Source organism: Acomys minous (assembly GCF_964271855.1).
Source record: "Acomys minous genome assembly, chromosome: 10".
Lineage (NCBI taxonomy): Eukaryota > Metazoa > Chordata > Mammalia > Rodentia > Muridae > Acomys > Acomys minous.
Genome location: NC_140491.1, coordinates 66299509 through 66318902, shown reverse-complemented (window position 1 = coordinate 66318902; position 19394 = coordinate 66299509). Strand labels below are relative to the sequence as shown.

Sequence of the window (19394 nt, the reverse complement as noted above, 5' to 3'; positions counted from 1 at the left end):
GTCCCGAGCTTGCCATCCAAAGTACAAAGTATAGAGGTGAGGCATCTCGCCTGGGCATGCTGGCCTCAGCAGAGGCACTGGAAGAGGCCCAGGGGGAGGAGAGTAGGATGCACGGCTCTGGGGACCAGCTGGCAGTCTTCAGGAATGTCAGGGCAGAGTGGCAGCAAGCCATCCCTGGGGCTCTGTTCCAAACCCTCGTGCTAAATCAAGATCGTGGTGAACTAGCCTCCCTGGCCTGGTAGGTCATGGTAAGCCATCTCATCACACTGTAACAGACCACTGGGCACCGGAGGTAAGGCTGGCCCTGGTTACTATAGAGGCCAGGCGTCCAAAACCGGTGGCTGTCACAGGAAAAGAACAAGCTATCCAACCCCCCAGACATGAGGGTTGGCCAGATGGCTTGGTGGGCAAAGTGCTTGCTGTGCAAGCGTAAGGACCTGAGTTCACGCCCCCAGCATCCAAATACAAGTGGGAGGAATGGCACATGTCTGTAAGCCCCGCACTGTGGGGGGGTGCAGCCAAGCTGGCCAGCAAGTCTAGCCTACCTGGTAAGTTTCAGGTTCGGTGAGAGACCCTGCCTCAAAGAATCCAGTAGAGAGCGATTGAGGAAGACACTGACTTCTGGCTTCCAGAGGCAGAGGCACATACAAACACACATGCAAGGCACATACAAACACACAGGCAAGGCACACATTACATGCATCTGTATTCATATCACCACCAAGACAGCAATGGCTCCTGTCACTGAGAAGCAGGCTAGTGAGCAAGCACTGTGCCTGCCTAGCGTGCTGCTGTTGGTATTGCTCTAAGTTGTTTGTGGGGAGGCGCGGCCACAGCGCGTGTGTAGAGGGCAGAGGTCAAGCTACTGCAGTCAGTCATTCGCCACGTGGGCTCAAGAGATTGAACTCAGGTCACCCCGCTTGGCAGGCAGGGGCCCTTGTGCCTAATATCCCGTTGACACACTTTCACTGTTCGCACAAAGCAAACTGAACCAATAAAAGATCACTTTACAGGTAAGGAAGAGGCTCCGAGAGGGTGAGTGACTTGCCCAAGACTACACAGCTTTATGTGCACAGCAGAGTCTAAATAGGAACCCAGCTGGAGTCCTAACAGTCCAGACTGACTCTAGCCAGACTGGCCTCTCTAGCAACCTGCCATGTGACAATCACCTTTTTTGTTCTTTCTCATTTGCATAGGAACAGGCAGCAGAGGGCAGCAGGCAGCATCTGTGTCTGGGGGTCAGGGGGTCAGGGGGTCAGGGGTCAGTCTCCTTGGTTCTGACCACAGACAGGGTTGGGTCATCTGTCCCCTGCCTATTCTGTCTTCTTGAGCATGCTGATGCTGATGCTGGGCACTGAGGGACAGCTCGGCCGCCCCACCCACTGAGAGCAGCATACAAGGGGACACAAGGAAATGTTAAGGTGTGTATGGGGGGTGTCCCTTTCCTTTTTACCTCCCACCCACCCAGGCATCCTACATCAGCTGAGAGGAGTCAGAAGCTGCTGCCGGACAAGGTCAGGGTGAGGGTAAAGAGGATGAAGTCCTCCCCCTAGGTTCCGGCCCTGGATCCCTGTGAATGGCAGGCCCTTCCTCCTCTCTGCTCTCAGGCCCCTCTGTCCTCAGCATCTTCTGTCACCCACTGCCCCTTGCTGCCACAGTGGCCCTCAGGATGATGTGGACAGGTGTGAAGTTACAGGCTGCATCCAGCAGGACGACATGAGGTTCCCCCACGCAGGGAGTCTCCAGCACTGACTGGATGATGAGGCCCTTAGATGTCCCGGGGGGAGGGGGGTTGTAGGTACAGAGGCCACCAGAGGCCATGCAGGGAGGCAACTTCCTCGCCACAGCTCGGGTTTCAGCAGGTCCCACTCAGGAAAGAAGCCACTGTTGCTCCTATCCGTTGAAGACACTCCCAGAGGAAAAGGGGGCTTCCAACCGCCTGTGCGATTGGGAAGGTCTGAGAGGGGCTTGATGGCAGTGCCAGCCATGCCAAGGACTGCCCAGACGGCACACTGGGGACAGCCTGCCTGGAGAAGCAGGCTGGGCTTCCAGGGACAACCTGTCGAGGACAATTTCACAGCTGAGTGCCTTGCAGTTTTCACTTTTCTCTGAGGCCTCTTTGGGTGCCTCCAGAGAGGAAGATGCTTCCAGAAACTCTGGTCAGGGAGGAGTAGGAGGACACTTTGCACTTGCAAGCTCTCCTTGGACTGCCTAGGAACGTCTGCGTTTGCTTTGTTACCCACTGGATTCCTGAGACACAGCAAACGCTCGGAATCTGCAGGAAGCCAGGGTGTGTGCCAAGAAGCAGGGATGGGTGGGCTGCCTGGTTGCTTGCTCCTGCTTGCACCCATGAATGGACAATCTCCAACTGCCTCAGTTTCCCCACTGGACTAAACCACTGAACAGAAAATTTCATGGCTCGAGGTGCCAAGGCGACGCCCCTTTCCAAATGCCATTTTGATCATGTAGAAAGACAATGTTGGGCTGGAGAGATGGCTCAGAGGTTAAGAGCACCGTCTGCTCTTCCAAAGGTCCTGAGTTCAATTCCCAACACCCATGTGTTGGCTCACAACCATCTATAATGAGATCTGGTGCCCCTGTCTGGTATGCAGCACACATTTGGGCAGAATACTGTATAAAAATAAATAGATAAATAAATATTTAAAAAAGAAAGAGGGAAAGAGAGAAAGAAAGACAGACTGTGCATTTTCCAATGAAAGCCTAGTAAAGACAGCAAGTGGGCTTCCAACAAACCTGTTGATGATGGGCGGAGTGTGTGTGTGTGTGTGTGTGTGTGTGTGTGTGTGTGTACTGACCCCCCTTCATAGATCCAACCTCATTAACAAGCTGTTGGACCCTCAAAATGCAAACAGCACTTTATGCCCATGGCCTGTTTGGCTAGCCTGACCACTGCTCTCTATTGGGCTGAAAGGAGGAAAAGTGTTACCTCGTTTCCATAAGGAAGTCTTTGTAGCAGTCCCAGCGGGAAAAGTCAAAAGTTTGATTTGAAAAAGGGAGCTACTTCAAAAGCATTGTCAGGCAGAGGTGAGAGATCCTGGAGAATGCATACATTACAGGGGGCATCCATTAATCCACCTCCAGGCCACCCTCCAGTGGGGCCTCTGGCTGGGGGGGGGGGAGTCTGGGGGACATGCATCGACATACCTGGGGGAGGCAGCATAAGCGCAACCCATGTTGAATAGAAAAGTAAAATAATGTGTTTAGGACTCACTGCTCGGACTGTGTGTGTGTGTGTGTGTGTGTGTGTGTGTGTGTGTGTGTGTGTGTGTACACGTGCGCACGCGCGCACTCAGAAAAATGAAAGAAAAATGTGGGGTGTTTTTTTTTCAATAATAAAAAGGAAGTTACTCTGCGGGGCCCCTAAAGCTTGTGAAAAATTAAACTCGACGGATTCAAACTGTCCTATTTCCACTTCAAAAGGGAAGAGGCGCTGAGCTCTTCCCAACTTAGCTTCAAACGCCCAGCACCCTAGAAAATTTCTGTAGAAAAATAAAGGCTGGCTGTTCCCCCAAGCGTGTACCGGTTACTGTGCCCGCTGTCTCTCCCTCCACTAATTATACCCCTGTGAGTCTATTAATCAACTGGTAAATTATTTAGAGAGGCCTGCGCTGTCTTCAGTGAGTACAAACACAGCACACTGGAAGGCTGCTGGTAGCGGGCAGAGGTCCCCCAGGGTCTCCCCTCGGCGGGAAGGCAGCTTGCAGCGAGCACAGGCTCCAAACAAGGCTTGGCGTCCTCTTAGCTCCTCAGACGGGGGCTTTGCACGGGCTTTCAACTCCGCAGCTCTTTGCAAGTTTTAAACAAAAGGGGAGAGCGGCGTGTTGTCGACTCTTTCGTGTGCATTTAGCGACGAGAATATTAATTCCCCATTTTAAACAAAATGAGCCGTTGCAACTGGGCCGCCTCCTGGGACCGGGACTCGCAGAATGCTCTCGGAATTGCTGTAATCGTCCCAGTTTGGGCTGGCAGGGCGTGCTTGAGCTAGTTTTGCTAGGTGATTGTTCTAGTGAGGGGGCTCAAATCTCCCTCAGACCTCCCACCTCTGTTTGGATTCTATGAGACCTCGAGGGACCTTCCTAGGCAGACATGTTTAGGAAATTGAGGCTGTGTGGGTGGAAATGCCGCTAACTCGGGGTAATGATCTTTTCCAAACCACACCAGGACTGGCATTTTTATTATGCCAATTAAATAGCTCTAGTCTCCCCCTGGAAGCAAGCACATGCCTGGGATGTGCCAAGGAATGCAGACCTTCCAGTGGGAATGCGGCTCTGACTGCTGCTTAGCAGGCAGGTAAGTCAGGGACCCATTGCAAGCCTGTCAAGAGGCGGCTAGGCAGAGCTGTGGTGGATGGCTCTCCCTTCCAGAAGGGACAAGAAAGGGGAAAGCTAGACCCCAGTTCCAAAAAACACCCCCATCCCTTCCATCCCCCAACTTCCCCGCCCCCCACCCCCTACCCCCTGGCTGAAGAGACAGATCCTAGCTGTCCTGCTGGGACCAAGCATGCTGTGGACAGCGCATGATAAACATATTACACATTTTAAACAAAAGCTTAAACCACAGATAAGCTAGGCCTTCGGCTAGTGTTCGTGGGTATTTTGTTTTTGTTTTGAGACAGACCCTCACTGCGTACATAGCCCAGGCTGCCCTGGGTAGCTCAGAGACTCACCCGCCTCTGCTTCCTGAATGCTGGGATCAAAGGTGCGCACCACTATCACAGCCTGCCCTTTGGCTGTTTTTAGTCTCCACGGGAAACCAGAGCAGAAAATCTAAGGAGAGCCATCGGAGGTGGTGGCATATCTCCTAGGGAGACCCACAATCTGGGTCACCCCAAAAAGGCAGGGAGTATTTTCCAATCAGGTGAGTGAGCCCAGCCAGGTGAGGCCAATGATAAGGTGGGAAGGTGGAGGGGGTGAGGGAGGGGAAGGTGACAGCTCTGCTTTTAGAGAACCAAAGACTCAGATGGCAAAGATGCACTAGCCACTTCCCTGAGGAAGCTCTCCATCTCTGGAGTTCAGAAAGACCACAGAAACCCTTTGGTAGGAATGAAAGCAGGGGAAGCAAAGCAGGCAGGCAGGCAGGCCAGCACGCTTGGTTTTTGAGAAAGAACCTTTGGCACGCACCATGGGCTTCCGTAGAGGCAAAGGAGACTGTCAGCATTGGTGATCTGCTTTTAAATGATCCAGAAGTGCCAGAGAACTTGCTTTTCTGAAAGGCTGGAGTCCTTTTTGCTCATTTCTAACCCAGGCGAAAACGCCAGTAGCTTCTCAGCAGAAGCAATACGCTTGAAGCTAGACCCTAGCTGGCAGACCTCGGAGCCCTGGGGGCTGTAAAGGAGGCTGCCTGCCTAAAGAGTGACTCGCGCAGAACCCGAGGGAATAAATTTGTTGTGTGCGCTGAAAGCTCAAGTCAGACTGAGTTTGGGAGGTCAGACCTGTATATTTCAAAGTCTGGAGCACAGAATAAACAGGACACTGGTCCACTGTCCGTGGTGCTGTTGCCTAGAGCTGGGATCAAGAGATTGAAGATAAGCCAAGAAATGGGGCCCTGGAGTCCTTTTGCCCAGAAAATGCGGAAAGATGGGAGAATGGATAGTACAGTTATTAATTTTGCTGCTGATTCGAGGGGAAAGAGGTGTTGGCAGCATCTGTGAGGACAGAAAGAGAGCATCACCAAGTCCATAGAGGTCACAGCTGGGACACTACATCACGAGGCTCGGTGGGTAGACTCAAGAAGTGGTTACATAGAGGAAGACGGCATCTGGATCCGCCTGGCTGAGCCAGTGACAGGCCTGCAAGGGTGGCAGGGCCACAGGAGCTGGGAGGAGAGGGCCTGCCTATGAGACCAGGAATAGGAGCGAGAGAGCAGAGTGCTTATGGGTACTAATGGTTCCGGAGGAGTCCAAGTTGCCTGACCGGGCGGTTGTTCTGGATGGCGCTTCTTTGCTGGGTGGCCATGTGGCAGTGACATCAATCAGCTCAGAGGTCCCAGGAGCATCTGGGCCACAGTGGCATCTCTCTGTCTTTTTACTTTTATTTACTCTTTAAAAAATATTTATTTATTATTGTTATGTATCGAGTGTTCTTCCGGCATGTACACCTGTAGGCCAGATCACATTACAGATGGCTGTGAGCCACCATGTGGTTGCTGGGAATTGAACTCGAGACCTTTGGAAGAGCAGGCAGCGCTCTTGACCACTGAGCCATCTCTCCAGCCCCTATTTACTTTTTCTTATTTGCTACAAGTTCTCATGTAGCTGCAGGCTGGTTTCAAACGAACTATAAGCCAGTGGTGGTGGTGGTGGTGGCGCAGGCCTTTAATCCCAGCAGTTGGGAGGAAGAGGCAGGTGGGTCTCTGAGTTCAAGGACACCTGGTGGTGTTCCAGGACAGCCAGGGCCACATAGGGCAAAAAATACAACAATAAAAACCAAGAACAAGCAAGCAAAACCCAAAACCCCAAACTTAAGCTGTGCAGCTGAGAATGACCTTGAACTCTTGACCCTCCTCGCTCTGCCCCCTTAGGGCTGTGGTTAATCATGTGACACATTCCTTGCCATCCCCTCTGTTCTTATAATCAGCTCTGCCTGGTTAGCCAAACTCCTGTGCCTTGTGGGTCTTGATCACCCTTGGAAAAACTCATATTTTGGTGTTTTCACATTCCTAAGACTTGCCTTTGGCACTCAGGGCAAAGATGCTAGAATGTGACTGAGAATCTGAAGAGGGGTATATGAGATGCCTCGATAGACTACCATTTACACACACACACACACACACACACACACACACACACACACACACACGTGCGCGCGCGCGCACACGCATGCACAAACATACATGCACACACACATACACAGATACACACAAACACACATACACACACACACACACTGTAAGACACAACTGTGGTGTCCCTCTTCTACATCTAAAGTGTGACGGAGTGTACCAACCTGTCCTTCAGCATTCAAGAGAGACTTACTGACATAGCAAGGTATAAAGATAAGACAGGGCCTCTTTCGGGAGGAGTCTTCTGAACCGATGCCTTCCACCTGCTGTCTCTGCTCAGCAGGTCTCATCCTGGGCAAGGTATGAGAGTCCAGGACACAAGCCCAGCATCAGGATGTGGACACACCCTCCCCCAGGTGTGGAGGGCTGTGATCTGAGACTCCAACCGCATCTCTACTTTCCAGTCCCGCTGCCTCCAGGTGCCTGTCCTGTCCTTCAGTGACGAACACTGCTGTGGAAGCGTAATCCAAATACGGTGAACCCTTTCCTCCCCGGGTTGCTTTGGTCATGGGGTCTCATCACAGCAATAGTGACCCTGACGAAGACACAGCTGGTCACGGCACAGCCGCAGTCAGGAAGCAGAGAGCGCTGGGTGCACACTGCCGCTTAGCTCCCCTTTCTCTACTTACACGGAGTCTGGGATTCCAGCCAGAAAATGTTCCCGCTCTTGGGAAAGATGAGTTTTACTGCATTGATTATCATAATTAAGACAACCCCTCCCAGGTGTGCCTCCAGGCTTGTCTCCTAGGCAATGCCAGACCATGTCAAGCTGACAGATAACACTAAACCGTCACGGGATCAGAATTTCAGGGACATTGCTCAGACTTGACCGGGAACACACCTGTGGCTAGGGCACTCTTTAATCACAGACCTCACTGTGCTTGTGACTCCGAAGTGGGCGTGGCTGTGGATGGTCAGGCAGTTCCGTTTCATCCTGCCTTCCTCTCAAACCCCAGCTGTGGAGGCTTATCCAGCACCCCGCCTGCCCCAGCTTTTTGGAGGTGGTCCCCTCCAGCTTGAGTGATGCTTGTGTCCCCTCTTCAGGCCCAGAGCTCTGGCTGGCTTGGCAGCTACTCTGAAGCCACTAATGAGGCCCTGAGTGGTGATGTTATGTAAATGTACTCCTTGCTATGCCTGTGAGATTGGACTTAGTGAGACAGGACGGCAGAACGTATCGCCTCTGTTCGGGAAGGCATGGCATTGGCGGCTGTGTCATTAATTTGTAGGAAGTGTGAAGGGATAGTGTCAGTATGCAGTCTAAACAAACACAAAGCTGTAGAGGGATGAAACAGCACAAAACACCAAGGACGGGAGCCATCCAGAGAAACACACAGCTGTCTCCATATTCATGAGACCCCATGCCGGTCAGCTGGCCCCTCAGAAGGGCCTCCATTTCTCTGGGCAGAGGCTGAAGGAACCAGTGTAGGCACTGATGGGCAGATCTCCTAAGAGGAAGTGCCTCCCTACTGATCCCAGTTACACCTTAGATGATGTTTGAGTAAGCCAAAAGCCTTAGGTTAGAAAGACAGAGGAAGAAAATTAGAGGGCTATGTGCCTCAGGACCCCACAACAAAGCAGTAAGCAGCACCCTGGGAGAACCTAGGACACTCCAGGACACCTGGGTACCAGGAGGCTGGGACAAGCCACCACGCTCCCAGGCAACAATATCAAATCTTCAAAACTAGCCTGTGACCTGAAGTACATAGTAGGTATAAGGCGCTGTGGGGAGAATCAACAACAACGCTTAAGAGCATTTGAAAAGCAGCCGAGGCAAAGCTAAACAGGCAGCCCAAACGCTCACTGACAAGGGTTAGGGTGTAGGGCAGAGGCAGGGCACGTGCCTAGTGCTAAGCTGGGGTTCTGTCCCCAGCACTGCGGTAAACAAGCAAACAAAAATTAGGTAAAGAGCAACACAAAGTGCCAGGCGTGGTGGCGCATGCCTTTAATCCCAGCACTTGAGAGGTAGAGGCAGGTGGATCACTGTGAGTTCTAGGCCAGCCTAATGTACAAAGTGAGCCTAGGACAGCCAAAATAACAGAGAAATCCTGTCTTGAAAAACTTAAAGAAACACACACACACACACACACACACACACACACACACACACACACACACACAAGCCACAGCAATTCACAAAAACTGAAATACAAGGAACAATTACCATATCAAATTATATTCAACCTTACTTGCCTCACATGTGATCAAAAGTTGGTCACTATTAAAAACAGGTTATTTGTTGGTCTAACAAATGGGCAAAACTTATTTTCTGGAAGGCAGAATAACACTCCTCCAGGCCCCAGTGGACATCTATACCCTTGAGGCAGCAAAGCATAAGGAACAGTTTAGCAACCTCGGGGTCCACTTGGCTTGGGCTGGGCACGTGGTCCTCCGCTAACAATGCTCCTTGGCAACCTGTTTAGCAGCCTAGGAACCTGATCTACCTGATGTTACCTCCTGGCCTAGTTTGGTTTCTGCTGCTTGTGTGTGTGTGTGTGTGTGTGTGTGTGTGTGTGTGTGTGTGTGTGTGTTTATTTGGCTTACAGGTTATATACCCCATTATAGAGGGAAGTCAGGGTAGGAACTGACGCAGGGGACATGGACGAGTGTTGCTTCCTGGCTTGCTCTCCATGGCTTGCTCAACCATCTTTCCTCCATGGCCCAGTTTCACAGTGGGCTCCCACATCAACCAACAATCAAGAAACAAGTACAGGCCAATCCGATGGAGGCAACTTCCTAATTGCGGTCCCTTCTTCCCAGGTTTGGTCTAGGTTTGGGTTAAGTTGACAAAAAACTAACCTGTGCGCGCCGCTTACTGGTCCCTTGATAACACCCATCTCCACTCAAACATATACTGGACACAAGCCGACAACTACAAGCTGTGGGTTGGGCTAGACTAGACTGGTTTTAGGTTCGTGTGCAGTAAGAAAAAAGCTGTGTCCTGGAACATTCTTAGAGCAAGTTCCCTAGAACCATCTTATGCCTGTGCCTAAGTGGAGTGTGATTAAAGCCAGATGCACTATGGGAAGGAGCATGCCCAGCACACAAAGGTTTACACAATCAAAATCTATCCATAAAAACGGGGATCAGCCTCGGTATGCTCCTTAGCAACCAAACTCCTCCTGCTCCTCTGAAACCCTACAAAAAGAAAGCCCCGAACAATAACCGCCCATGTGGCCACTGTCAGTCTTGGCAGGGCGCTTCTGAGCTGCACTATTGTTTTGCTTTTAAAAGAAGTTTCCGGGGCTGGAGAGATGGCTCAGAGGTTAAGAACACCGACTGCTCTTCCAAAGGTCCTGAGTTCAATTCCCAGCAACCACATGGTGGCTCACAACCATCTGCAATGTGATCTGGTGCCCTCTTCTGGCCTCCTGGTGTACATGCAAACAGAGCACTGTATACATAATAATAAATAAACCTTAAAAAAAAAAAAGACGCTTCCTTTCTACCTTTGCACATCTGTGCGAGTCATTACTTCAGCCCTTGGAATAAGAAGCCATGAGCAGCTGGGTGTGGAGCGTACATCTGTTATCCCAGCACTCAGAGACGGAGGCGGAGGCAGTCAGATCTGCTTGAGTTCAAGCCTGCCTGATGTACATATGGAGTGGGCCTGCACAGAGATGCAGAAGAGAAAGAGACGCAGAGATAGAGAAAGTGACAGAGTGGGACACAGATGTGCTACCCTGCTTGGCTTTATAAAAGGGAGGAGGGCCTAGCAGCCGAGGATTGCAGGAACCCTCTAGGAGCTGGGAGAAGAAGGCAGGTGTACAGTTTTGCCAGAGCCTGGACAACTCTTTGGTTCAGGATTTCTGGCTTCCATAATAAAATAAACTTGTGTGTCTTGAACCACAAGGTCTGTACTACTAGCGACATCAGACAAACGTGCTGGTGGCAACCAGAGATGGCAGAGAGAGAGAGAGAGGAAGCAGGCACACACTGGCACATAGCCTTGCATACCGGGACAGCACTCGATACCCTGTTGTTAGCGGGTATGACTTTGGACCCAATGCATCAATGGATAATAGGCCAAGCTTGAAAAATGAGGAAACATACTTCACAGAATGGCCCAAGGGATGCAAGCTTGGAACCTACTCAAATGATTACTTTTTTTTTTAATCATTTGGGGGAAAACACATGGGTGTGTTACACGAAGGATCAAATGGTTCCTCTGATGGACCACCCCCCCCTGCCCCCCCCCCCCCGTAAGGTCCGTGACTGCTGTCTACTCTGTTCCCTTGGCTCTGTCACTGTCTTTGGTTCTGATCTCCTCGGTGCTTGCTGGTGAGGAGCTAGTTTTTCCACAGTCATGAGCAACATGGCACAGGGCAAAAGCCAAGGCCACTTGGGGCTGGAGAGATGGCTCAGAGGATAAGAGCACTGTCTGTTCTTCCAAGGGTCCTGAGTTCAATTCCCAGCAACCACATGGCGGCTCACAACCATCTGTAATGAGATCTGGTGCCCTCTTCTGGCCTGCAGGTGTAAATGCAGGCAGAACACTGGATACATAATAAATAAATCTTAAAAACAAAAGAAAGAAAGAAAGAAAGAAAGAAAGAGAGAAAGAAAGAAAGCCAAGGCCACCCAGCTACCTGCCTTTGGCATCCTATTCATTCATTCAGTCCCCATGGATGCAGTGTGGAACCTGGCACTGTGCAGGGCAGGAATAGAACTCACAGACACACATCAGGTGCCACATGTTTGCTGCTACTGCTTTTATTATTATTATCATCATCATCATCATCATCATCATCATCATCATCATCATCATCATCATTACTATTACTATTATTATTATCTCTTTGAGGCGGGTCCCACGTGGCCCACGCTGACCTTTATGTAGCTGAGAGCGATCTTTGCCTGCCAAGCGCTGAGACTTCGGGTGTGTATCACCATGCCCAGTTTATGTGGTTCTGCCTCGGGAAGCTGGCCTAGCAAGAACTCAGACGTCCCTTTCAGGAGAGTCAGCCCCAGGAACGCTTTCAAACTGTAGACAGCACAGGGGACTTGGAAAGCCTAGCTGACCCTGTCTCTCTACCAAGCTTTCCTCTGACTCATCCTGGAATTTGTAAAGCTGTTAGAACCTCTTGGCTTCTGGTAGCTGACTTGGGCACCCCACTCTGCAGCAAATGCTGCAGGATTAAACACTATCAGTTGTGAAAAGTGAACCTTCCAAACAGGAAGAAATAGAATGTTCTGAACCACCAGCGGCAAGTCATATCTGTGCCTTACCTGGCATGGGACCAGATTTGGATGCCACTCGGGCTTTGCTAAAAAAAAAAAAAACAAAAACAAAAAACCAAGCCACAACCATGGCACGTCTGCATCCCCAAATGCCCGGCCCCCCTTTCCCCTACCTTTGCCCACAGGTGGACAGAGCACCTGCCCTAGAGCCACTGGGCGGACGCAGTTAGTGGAAAGCGTGGCCTACCTGTCATCTGCTTTTCAAAGAACGGCTGGATGAGCTCCCCGAAGTTTGACTTGGCTGCTACAGCTTCCTTCAGCAGCTGCCCGCAGCAGACTGAGGGGGAAAAAGTGGAGACCCTGTTAAATTTTAAATAGAAGGAAGGATGAGAAAAAAGACGCTCCGGCTCACGCTGCCTGCGGGGTTGGGAAAGGTCGCTGAAAAAAATATAAAAGGGTGTGGGGGGGGGTGTCCAAGAGAAGGTAAATATCAAAAAGGAAGTTGGAGAGGGAGAAGGAGAATGAAAAGGAATGCATTTGCCAAAGCACATTAAAAATGGACCGCTCGGGAAGACACTAACGAGGCTGTCGCTGACGGAGAGGCTCCTGCAGGGCCCGACTATACCTAGAATTGCCAAACAGACTTGGTGCTCTCTGGGTTGCAATGGAGGAATCACATGTGGTTGGGGACAACACGCAGCGGTCCCATTCACAGTGTTTTGATGCAAGGAGGTCGGGAAGCAAGGGGCTCCACTTGGCGAGGTCCTCGAGTGATGCTGGGTTCATGAAAGGACCGAGAAATACCCCAAAGTCATCACTGAAGACCCTGCGGGAGCCACCTGGTCACTATCACTTGTCATTCCCCTGGGCTGCATGTCCACTGCAGCAGGGCCTTGTCTGTCTTGCCCCACTGTGTCTCCTGCCTCAATCCATAACCAGCACATAAGAGAGGTCAGTCATTGAAGATTGGATTAAAAAAAAATCAAAAACAAAAAACCACCACCAACAACAACAACAACAAAAAACCAACAACAACCAACCAACCAACCAACCAAACAAACAAACAAAAAACCCCACAGGCTTTTATCCCCAGCCAAAGCTAGGTGAGTTGTTAGTTTGTTTTGATCTGTCCTGTCTTGTTTTGAGACAGGATCTCTCTGTGTAGCCCTAGCTGTCCTGGAACTCAGAGATCTGCCTGCCTCTGTCTCTGGAGTGCTGGGATTAAAGGTGTGCACCACCATCACCTGGCTGGAGTTGTTCTTGTTTTTGTTTTTGTTTTCTTTTGAGACAGGGTCTCTCTGTGTAGCCTTGGCTGTCCTGGACTCACTTTGTAGACCAGGCTAGCCTCGAACTCACAGCAATCCGCCTGCTTCTGCCTCCTGAGTGCTGGGATTAAAGGTGTGCACAACCATGCCCCGGCTGGAGTTGTTCTTTAATGATTCACAGGCCTGTGTGTCTGTGCACATGTGTTTGCAGATGCCTACTTAGCCTAGAAGAGGCCACGGGATGCCCTGGACCTGGAATTCCAAACAGGTGTGAGCCACCTGACTGACATGGGCCCTGGAAAGCCACCTCAGATTCTCTTAACTACTGAACCATCTCCTCAGCCCCAGTGTTCGTGTGTGGCCATGCCTCTGTGTGTGAGTGTGCGCACATACATATGCAAAAGTCAGAGGAGGGCATCAGGTGGCCGCCTCTATCACTCTCTCCCTATTCCTTTGAGGCAGGGTCTCTCTCTGAGCCTGGCTACGCTGGTTCTTTCTTGGCTACTTGGAACTGTCCTTCTTGGAACTGGGGTTATATGCATGCATGGGACACCTGGCCTGTTGTGTGGGTTTGGGGGTACATGCCCCCCCTCATGATGATTGTGTGGCACTTAACCACTGAACCATCTTTCCAGCCCCAGCCAGAAAGAAGGCTTACAAATTGTACTGAATTGTTAGTTGCACAATCTTGTCCACACTAAAGAAAGCGCAATAAGCCCTAAAATGGTCTGCAGAGTGTGAACACATAAGACAAAGATCAAATGATCACAGTCCTCAGCAATATGCTCACTGCACTGTAGTCGGCAGCTTCCCCAGCTGAGGAAAACACAAGACACAGACAGGTGTGAGAGAGTCTGTCTGTGAACTGTGCTGTTTCCTTTGATTGTTCAGTCCTGACAACCACCCGGTGCCCTTTTATAATAAGGAAACTGTCTCAAAGAATTGATAACCCTGGTCACAGGGCCAGTAAGCGACAGGCTGGCATCTAAATGCAGGTCTGTACAACACCAGACCCAGTGCTCAGCCTCCAGTTCCGGCTGGGGACAAACATGGGTAGCACATGTGAGTTCCCTCAGAGAAAGCCAGGGGACCAGAAAACAACGGAAGCCACGCTTTTCACCTCCAGAAAACAGGCAGCCTCGGCAGGCAGTCCTGGTCACCTGCAGTTTTTGGTGTTTGGTTTCTGGTGTGTGTGTGTCAGGGGTCAGTGTTTCTCCGCCATCTTGTTGGATCTGGGGCTAGAACTCAGGCCATGAGGCCTGTGAGCCAGTGGCCTCCGCTGAGCCATCCTGCTGGCCCTGAACTTAAAATTCTTAATACAGAAGCACAAAGTCCACTCTCAATGCAAGCACCAAAGTGTCCAAGTATGAAAATGAAAATTACTGGAAAAATTAGAAAAATGCAAAGATTTGCAAAAAAAGGAAAAGGACCATGGAACCGGGTCAATAGACAGCAGATCATCAGAATTAGCATGTCGATACTTCAGAGCAGTGGCGCATAAGGCGCATTTTTAACCTTAAAGGAAAAAACAGTTAAAAATGAGTAAACAGGTGGGGACCTCTGGCAGACAAACGGAACCCTGGAACCAGACAATACAATCTAGAAAATGAGAAACGTCGCTTTATCCACAGGGATCTAAAGGCAAGAAAAGTTGAGATGGTAGAATCTAAAACTGAGCGCAGGACAGGGTGGCAGACAGGGCAGGGCTGTGGTGGGCAGGCTAACATACACGTCATCTGCAAACAGGGAGAGGTGGAGAGGGACATTAAACACCCAGGACCCTGGTGGCAGTATTTCAGATTTTGGTGACAGATACAACATCCAGGAATCAGTGTGTCCCAGGAAGAACTCTTCCTTTATGAACCGTACTCAGATTGCTAAAAGCCAACAAGAGAGGGAAAAAAAAACAAAACTAAACTAAAAGCAGCCAGAGGAGGAGAAAAGATGCTTCTCTAGGCTGGTGACAGAACACAAAACAGTCTGAGCTCTCATCAGAACACGCAGGCCAGCAGACAGTGGGATGGCACCTTCAAAGTACTGAGGGGAGAGAAAAACCACAACCCCGGTCTGTCAACACAGATTTCTATATGTAACGAGCATTCTTCAGAAATGAAGGCAAGAAAATGTTATTTTCAGACGTATGAAAGGAGAGAGAGTTTGTCACTGGCGGATGTTAAGGGAAAGAAACGCTGGAAGTTCTTCAGGCTGAGAGGAAACGCCGAGAGGTGGGGACCTGCCTCTTGCCGTGAGATGGAATCACCCCCACCTCATCTTTGTGAAGTTGAGGGAAGGTAGTTTTCTGAGAAGTCAGCTGGGCCGTGGCACACAGGGGGCTGCACCTTTAAATGCCCCCGGCACTGTTTGGTGGGCCGGCAGCAGTCTCTCCTTCCTTCCCAGCCCTTGATCCCACTAAGGCAGGCCAGCAGCCAAGGCCACCTGGGAGCACCTCAGCAAAGACCCAGAGAGCTGATTTCAATATTTTTCTCTCTGCCTGGTGAAATATTTATTCAAAGGGTGCAGAGCAGGATGTCTTCCTCTGGTGCAGAAAGTGTTGCCTGTTGTCATACTGACCTGGGTTGGGGGAGCTGAGCTGTGAATAAAACAGCAGGGCCCAGGGAGGGGCCACTTGGAAGCACCTGTGAGGACAGCGAAAAGAAGATTGCTCCAGAGAGTGTGAGAATGGACGGCTAGAATATTCCGGCCCTTTGGGCCGTGGATGTGTTTTATTGGTTTGTGTCTTTATGGTGATGCCCTTTAAAGGAAAACTTCTTATCCCCACAGAGGTGATCCAAGTGGGAAGGGGTCTTCACTACCAGCCAGGAACACACAAAGCCTGGCCAGGCAGAAGGCAGGAAGCCACACACTTTGGGTGAGATACTCACTGTTGACAAGGCCGTATTTCTGGGCCAGAAGGGTGGCCTGCAGGCTCTTCCCACTGCCTAAGGGCCCACACAGAAGCACCTTGGGGGTGAACGGAGCATTGCTTCTGTGGCCAGTTTGGACGTAGCTCAGAACTAAAACAAAAAGATATGAGACTATCAAACCCAGGGCCCATGAGAAAGGAAGCCAGCTCACAACTCTGCAGGGGCTCTGCCTGCTTGCAGCACAGCGGGACCTTCTGATGACAAGGGAGGGGTCATCAGGGGGAAGGACCTGCCCAGCTGGGCCCAGGCACCGAGGCGCACAGAGGGTGATGCAATTTCCAAGCCCTCCCTGGAATCTCTCCACACCAGTGTGCTGCAGGCAGCCGTGGTTGCCCCAATTTGAATTGGGGCTGAGTGCGTTGTAGGTAGGAGGCTGACCCTAGACATGAAAGCATCTCTTATTTTACTGCTCAGTTAGATGGTTTCTAGCCTTCATCCTGCCTGAGCCTCTAACCTGAAGGCCGGGGGACCAGGCTAGTCTCCTAGGGGAGGTGTGTGCTGTATGTCACACATAGGCTTTGATATGTGCATTGGGCTGAGAAGGAACCTGGTGTGCAGGGACTTCTAAAGGACTCAGCAATCGGTGGAGAATAATTTGTGCAGCCACACTCCAGGGACACTAACTTTGTTGCAAGTCTCTAAAAAGGCAGGAATGAAATAGGTCATAGGAGCGGGCCGACTCAGTTACGTTCTCCTGACCTGTGCTGCAGCTCTGGCCTTTGATGAAGAGAGAGGTGGGAAGACAGGGTGACCATCTTGAGCAATGGGGAGCCTTTCACTGTAGGAAGGCACAGGGTGCTGGAAATTTCAGGGAGGAGGTACTTCACACCAAGCATGCCCCTCCTGCATGCACTCAGAAGAGGGGAGCTGGGGGAACAGGCAGAGGGGTGCCTGAGAGCTGCCTGGTGGGGACCCCCATAGGACAACTGCCCATCAAAAAGCCTGCAGACTTGGGCCAATCCCTGACAGCCTCCAAGGTAAGGTCTCCTCCCCGAGGCCTCACCTCCTGCCAAGGCCCTCAGGCTGTCCTGTGCAAGGCCCGCTGTGAGTGGTGCCTGCCAATCCTCCTTTGACAAGGAGAGCCTGTCCCGAGGAAGGACTGGGCCAACATGTCTCCCTCAGGAAGGCATCGTAAGGAGGGATGTGTAGGTGTGCCTTTTATGGGATTTTTCTGATCTTGGTTGGAGGGGCATTTGAAGACCATGCTGGCCTCTAATCATGGGGTGCCAGCAACATGACCAATAAATGTGTTCAGACATGGCCAAATGTCTTTTCTTGGAAAGTGAATAGTATGGTGAGGCAAAAAGCAGCCCAGTTGAGAAAGCAAAAGTATTTGTTCCTATGCAGACTCTGAAATCCTTGAGGGGTTTTACATGCATGGCATATACATGGGTCTACATGTTTATGTTTATGGATGTGTGTGGGTGTGTATGTGTGCACATATGAGGCCTCGAGGTCAATGTTGGGTGTCTTCCTTAGTCACTGTCCACCTTTTATTTTCTTCCCCAGGATTTCTCACTGAACCTGGAGTTTACCTGTGTCTGCCTCCCTATAACTAGGGTTACAATCTTTAACGTATGTGTGTGTGTGTGTGTGTGTGTGTGTGTGTGTGTGTGTGTGTGTGTGCATGTGCATGTACACATGCCACAGTGCCTGCGAGGAGGTCAAAGGACAATTTTAGGGGGTCAGTTCTCTCCTTCACCATGTGAGTCCTGGGGATCAAACTCAGGTTGCCAGCCTCGGTAGTAAACGCCTTTGCCGATGAATCATCTCATTGGCCCCTGTTCTAAACACAGCCACTGGGAATCCAAGCTCCAGCCCTCGTGCCTCTGTAAGCACTCTGCTGGCTGAGCTGGCTGCCTGGCCTGAATCCTGGCAACATTGCAGGACAAGCGCACTGGTCACTAGGGTTTACAGTTCCCTCTCTTCAGAACCCAGCGGCACAGGTGAGTGAGAGTTGACAGCTCCGAGGCTGTAGTTGCCGTGTCGTGGGCACATCATACTGAGACAACATGTGCAAGCCGCTCAGTCAGTTAAATGTTCATCTGGTCAACCTGCCACTCCACGAGGGAGCCACTGTTCTAGTCATGGAGTCCAGAGAGCAAGTGGGGTCTGGAGCCTTGATCCAGTCATGGCAGCTCTCTGAGCTGTGGCTGAGGTGCCATCCACTCCTCCTCTAAGACAGCCCAAAGCAGGGTACCCTTGCACGGCTCTCCACTCCCGAGCCTTCCATAACCCAGCACCTCTGGAAAGCGCAGCCACTGCAGTGAAGCAGCCTGCTTACAAATGATGCTTAATTTACAGGAAATAACTAAGTTAATTAGAAGTAACGATCCCCAGACAGTCCCTCATCCAGCTATTCTTTCTAGAAATAGACGGCTGCTGGGTGCACAGTGAAGAGATTAAATAAGCAACACAGAGGGAATCTTGCAGCCTGGTTTTCAATTTATCTCTCTGCATTATTAATTAATAATAATTAATATTTAGATGCTCACGTTTTTATTTACAATTCCAGGCATGAATTCTTTATGAATGATCATATGAACTTTTAAATTTAATTAAGTAATTTAGAAGTAATTAATATGTAAACTCGGAACCGTGGCATAAGATAAACGCGGTGGATGTTTATCTTACGAGTGTGTGTTTGCTGCTAAAGATCTTTCCGAGATGTAAAGCTATGGAAAATTGCAAGCAGCCTCAATCTGACACGGCAAGCAACGCTGCCTTCCAGATAGCCACCTGCTAGGGATGGCAGCCAGCAGAGAGAGCCTGATCTTCCTCAGAGTGTGCAGAGAGGCCCCATCATGACCCGCTGTCACACTTTGGCCTTTTCACATGAAAGGCTGGAGGTTAACTTAGGCTCTCACTACTTGCAAAGCAAACACTATTTGTGTTCCCTTTTATGACAGGGTCTCATGTAGTCTCAGTTGCCCTCAAGTGTGATACACAGGCGAAGATGACCTTGCAGGGACCGTCCTGAGCATCCTGGGCAAGCGTTCTCCCTGTGAACCACACTCGTAGCTCTCTCTGGCTTTAGAAGGATCTACCACAGCCGGGCATGGTGGTGCATGCCTGTAATCCCAGCGCTCAGGGAGGTAGAGGCAGGTGGATCTTTGCGAGTTCGAGGCCAGCCTGGTCTACAAAGCGAGTCCAGGGCTACACAGGAAAACCCTGTGTTGAAAAGAAAAAAACAAAACAAAACAAAAACCCAAACAAGGTTATACCA

The 19394-nt window shown here is 50.6% G+C and overlaps 1 protein-coding gene across 3 annotated transcripts in view; it reads right to left on the bottom strand.

Moving 5' to 3' along the window:
• The window catches only part of AK8 (adenylate kinase 8), a 109695-nt gene that overhangs the window by 55368 nt on the left and 34933 nt on the right, over positions 1-19394 (bottom strand). For all 3 annotated transcript variants that reach the window (XM_084798105.1, XM_084798106.1, XM_084798107.1), the window contains exons 9-10: positions 16127-16258; positions 12227-12316 (exon numbers count right to left, since the gene is read on the bottom strand). In XM_084798105.1, the coding sequence (XP_084654231.1) occupies positions 12227-12316; positions 16127-16258 (222 nt within the window). The remainder of the gene's footprint in view (positions 1-12226; positions 12317-16126; positions 16259-19394) is intronic.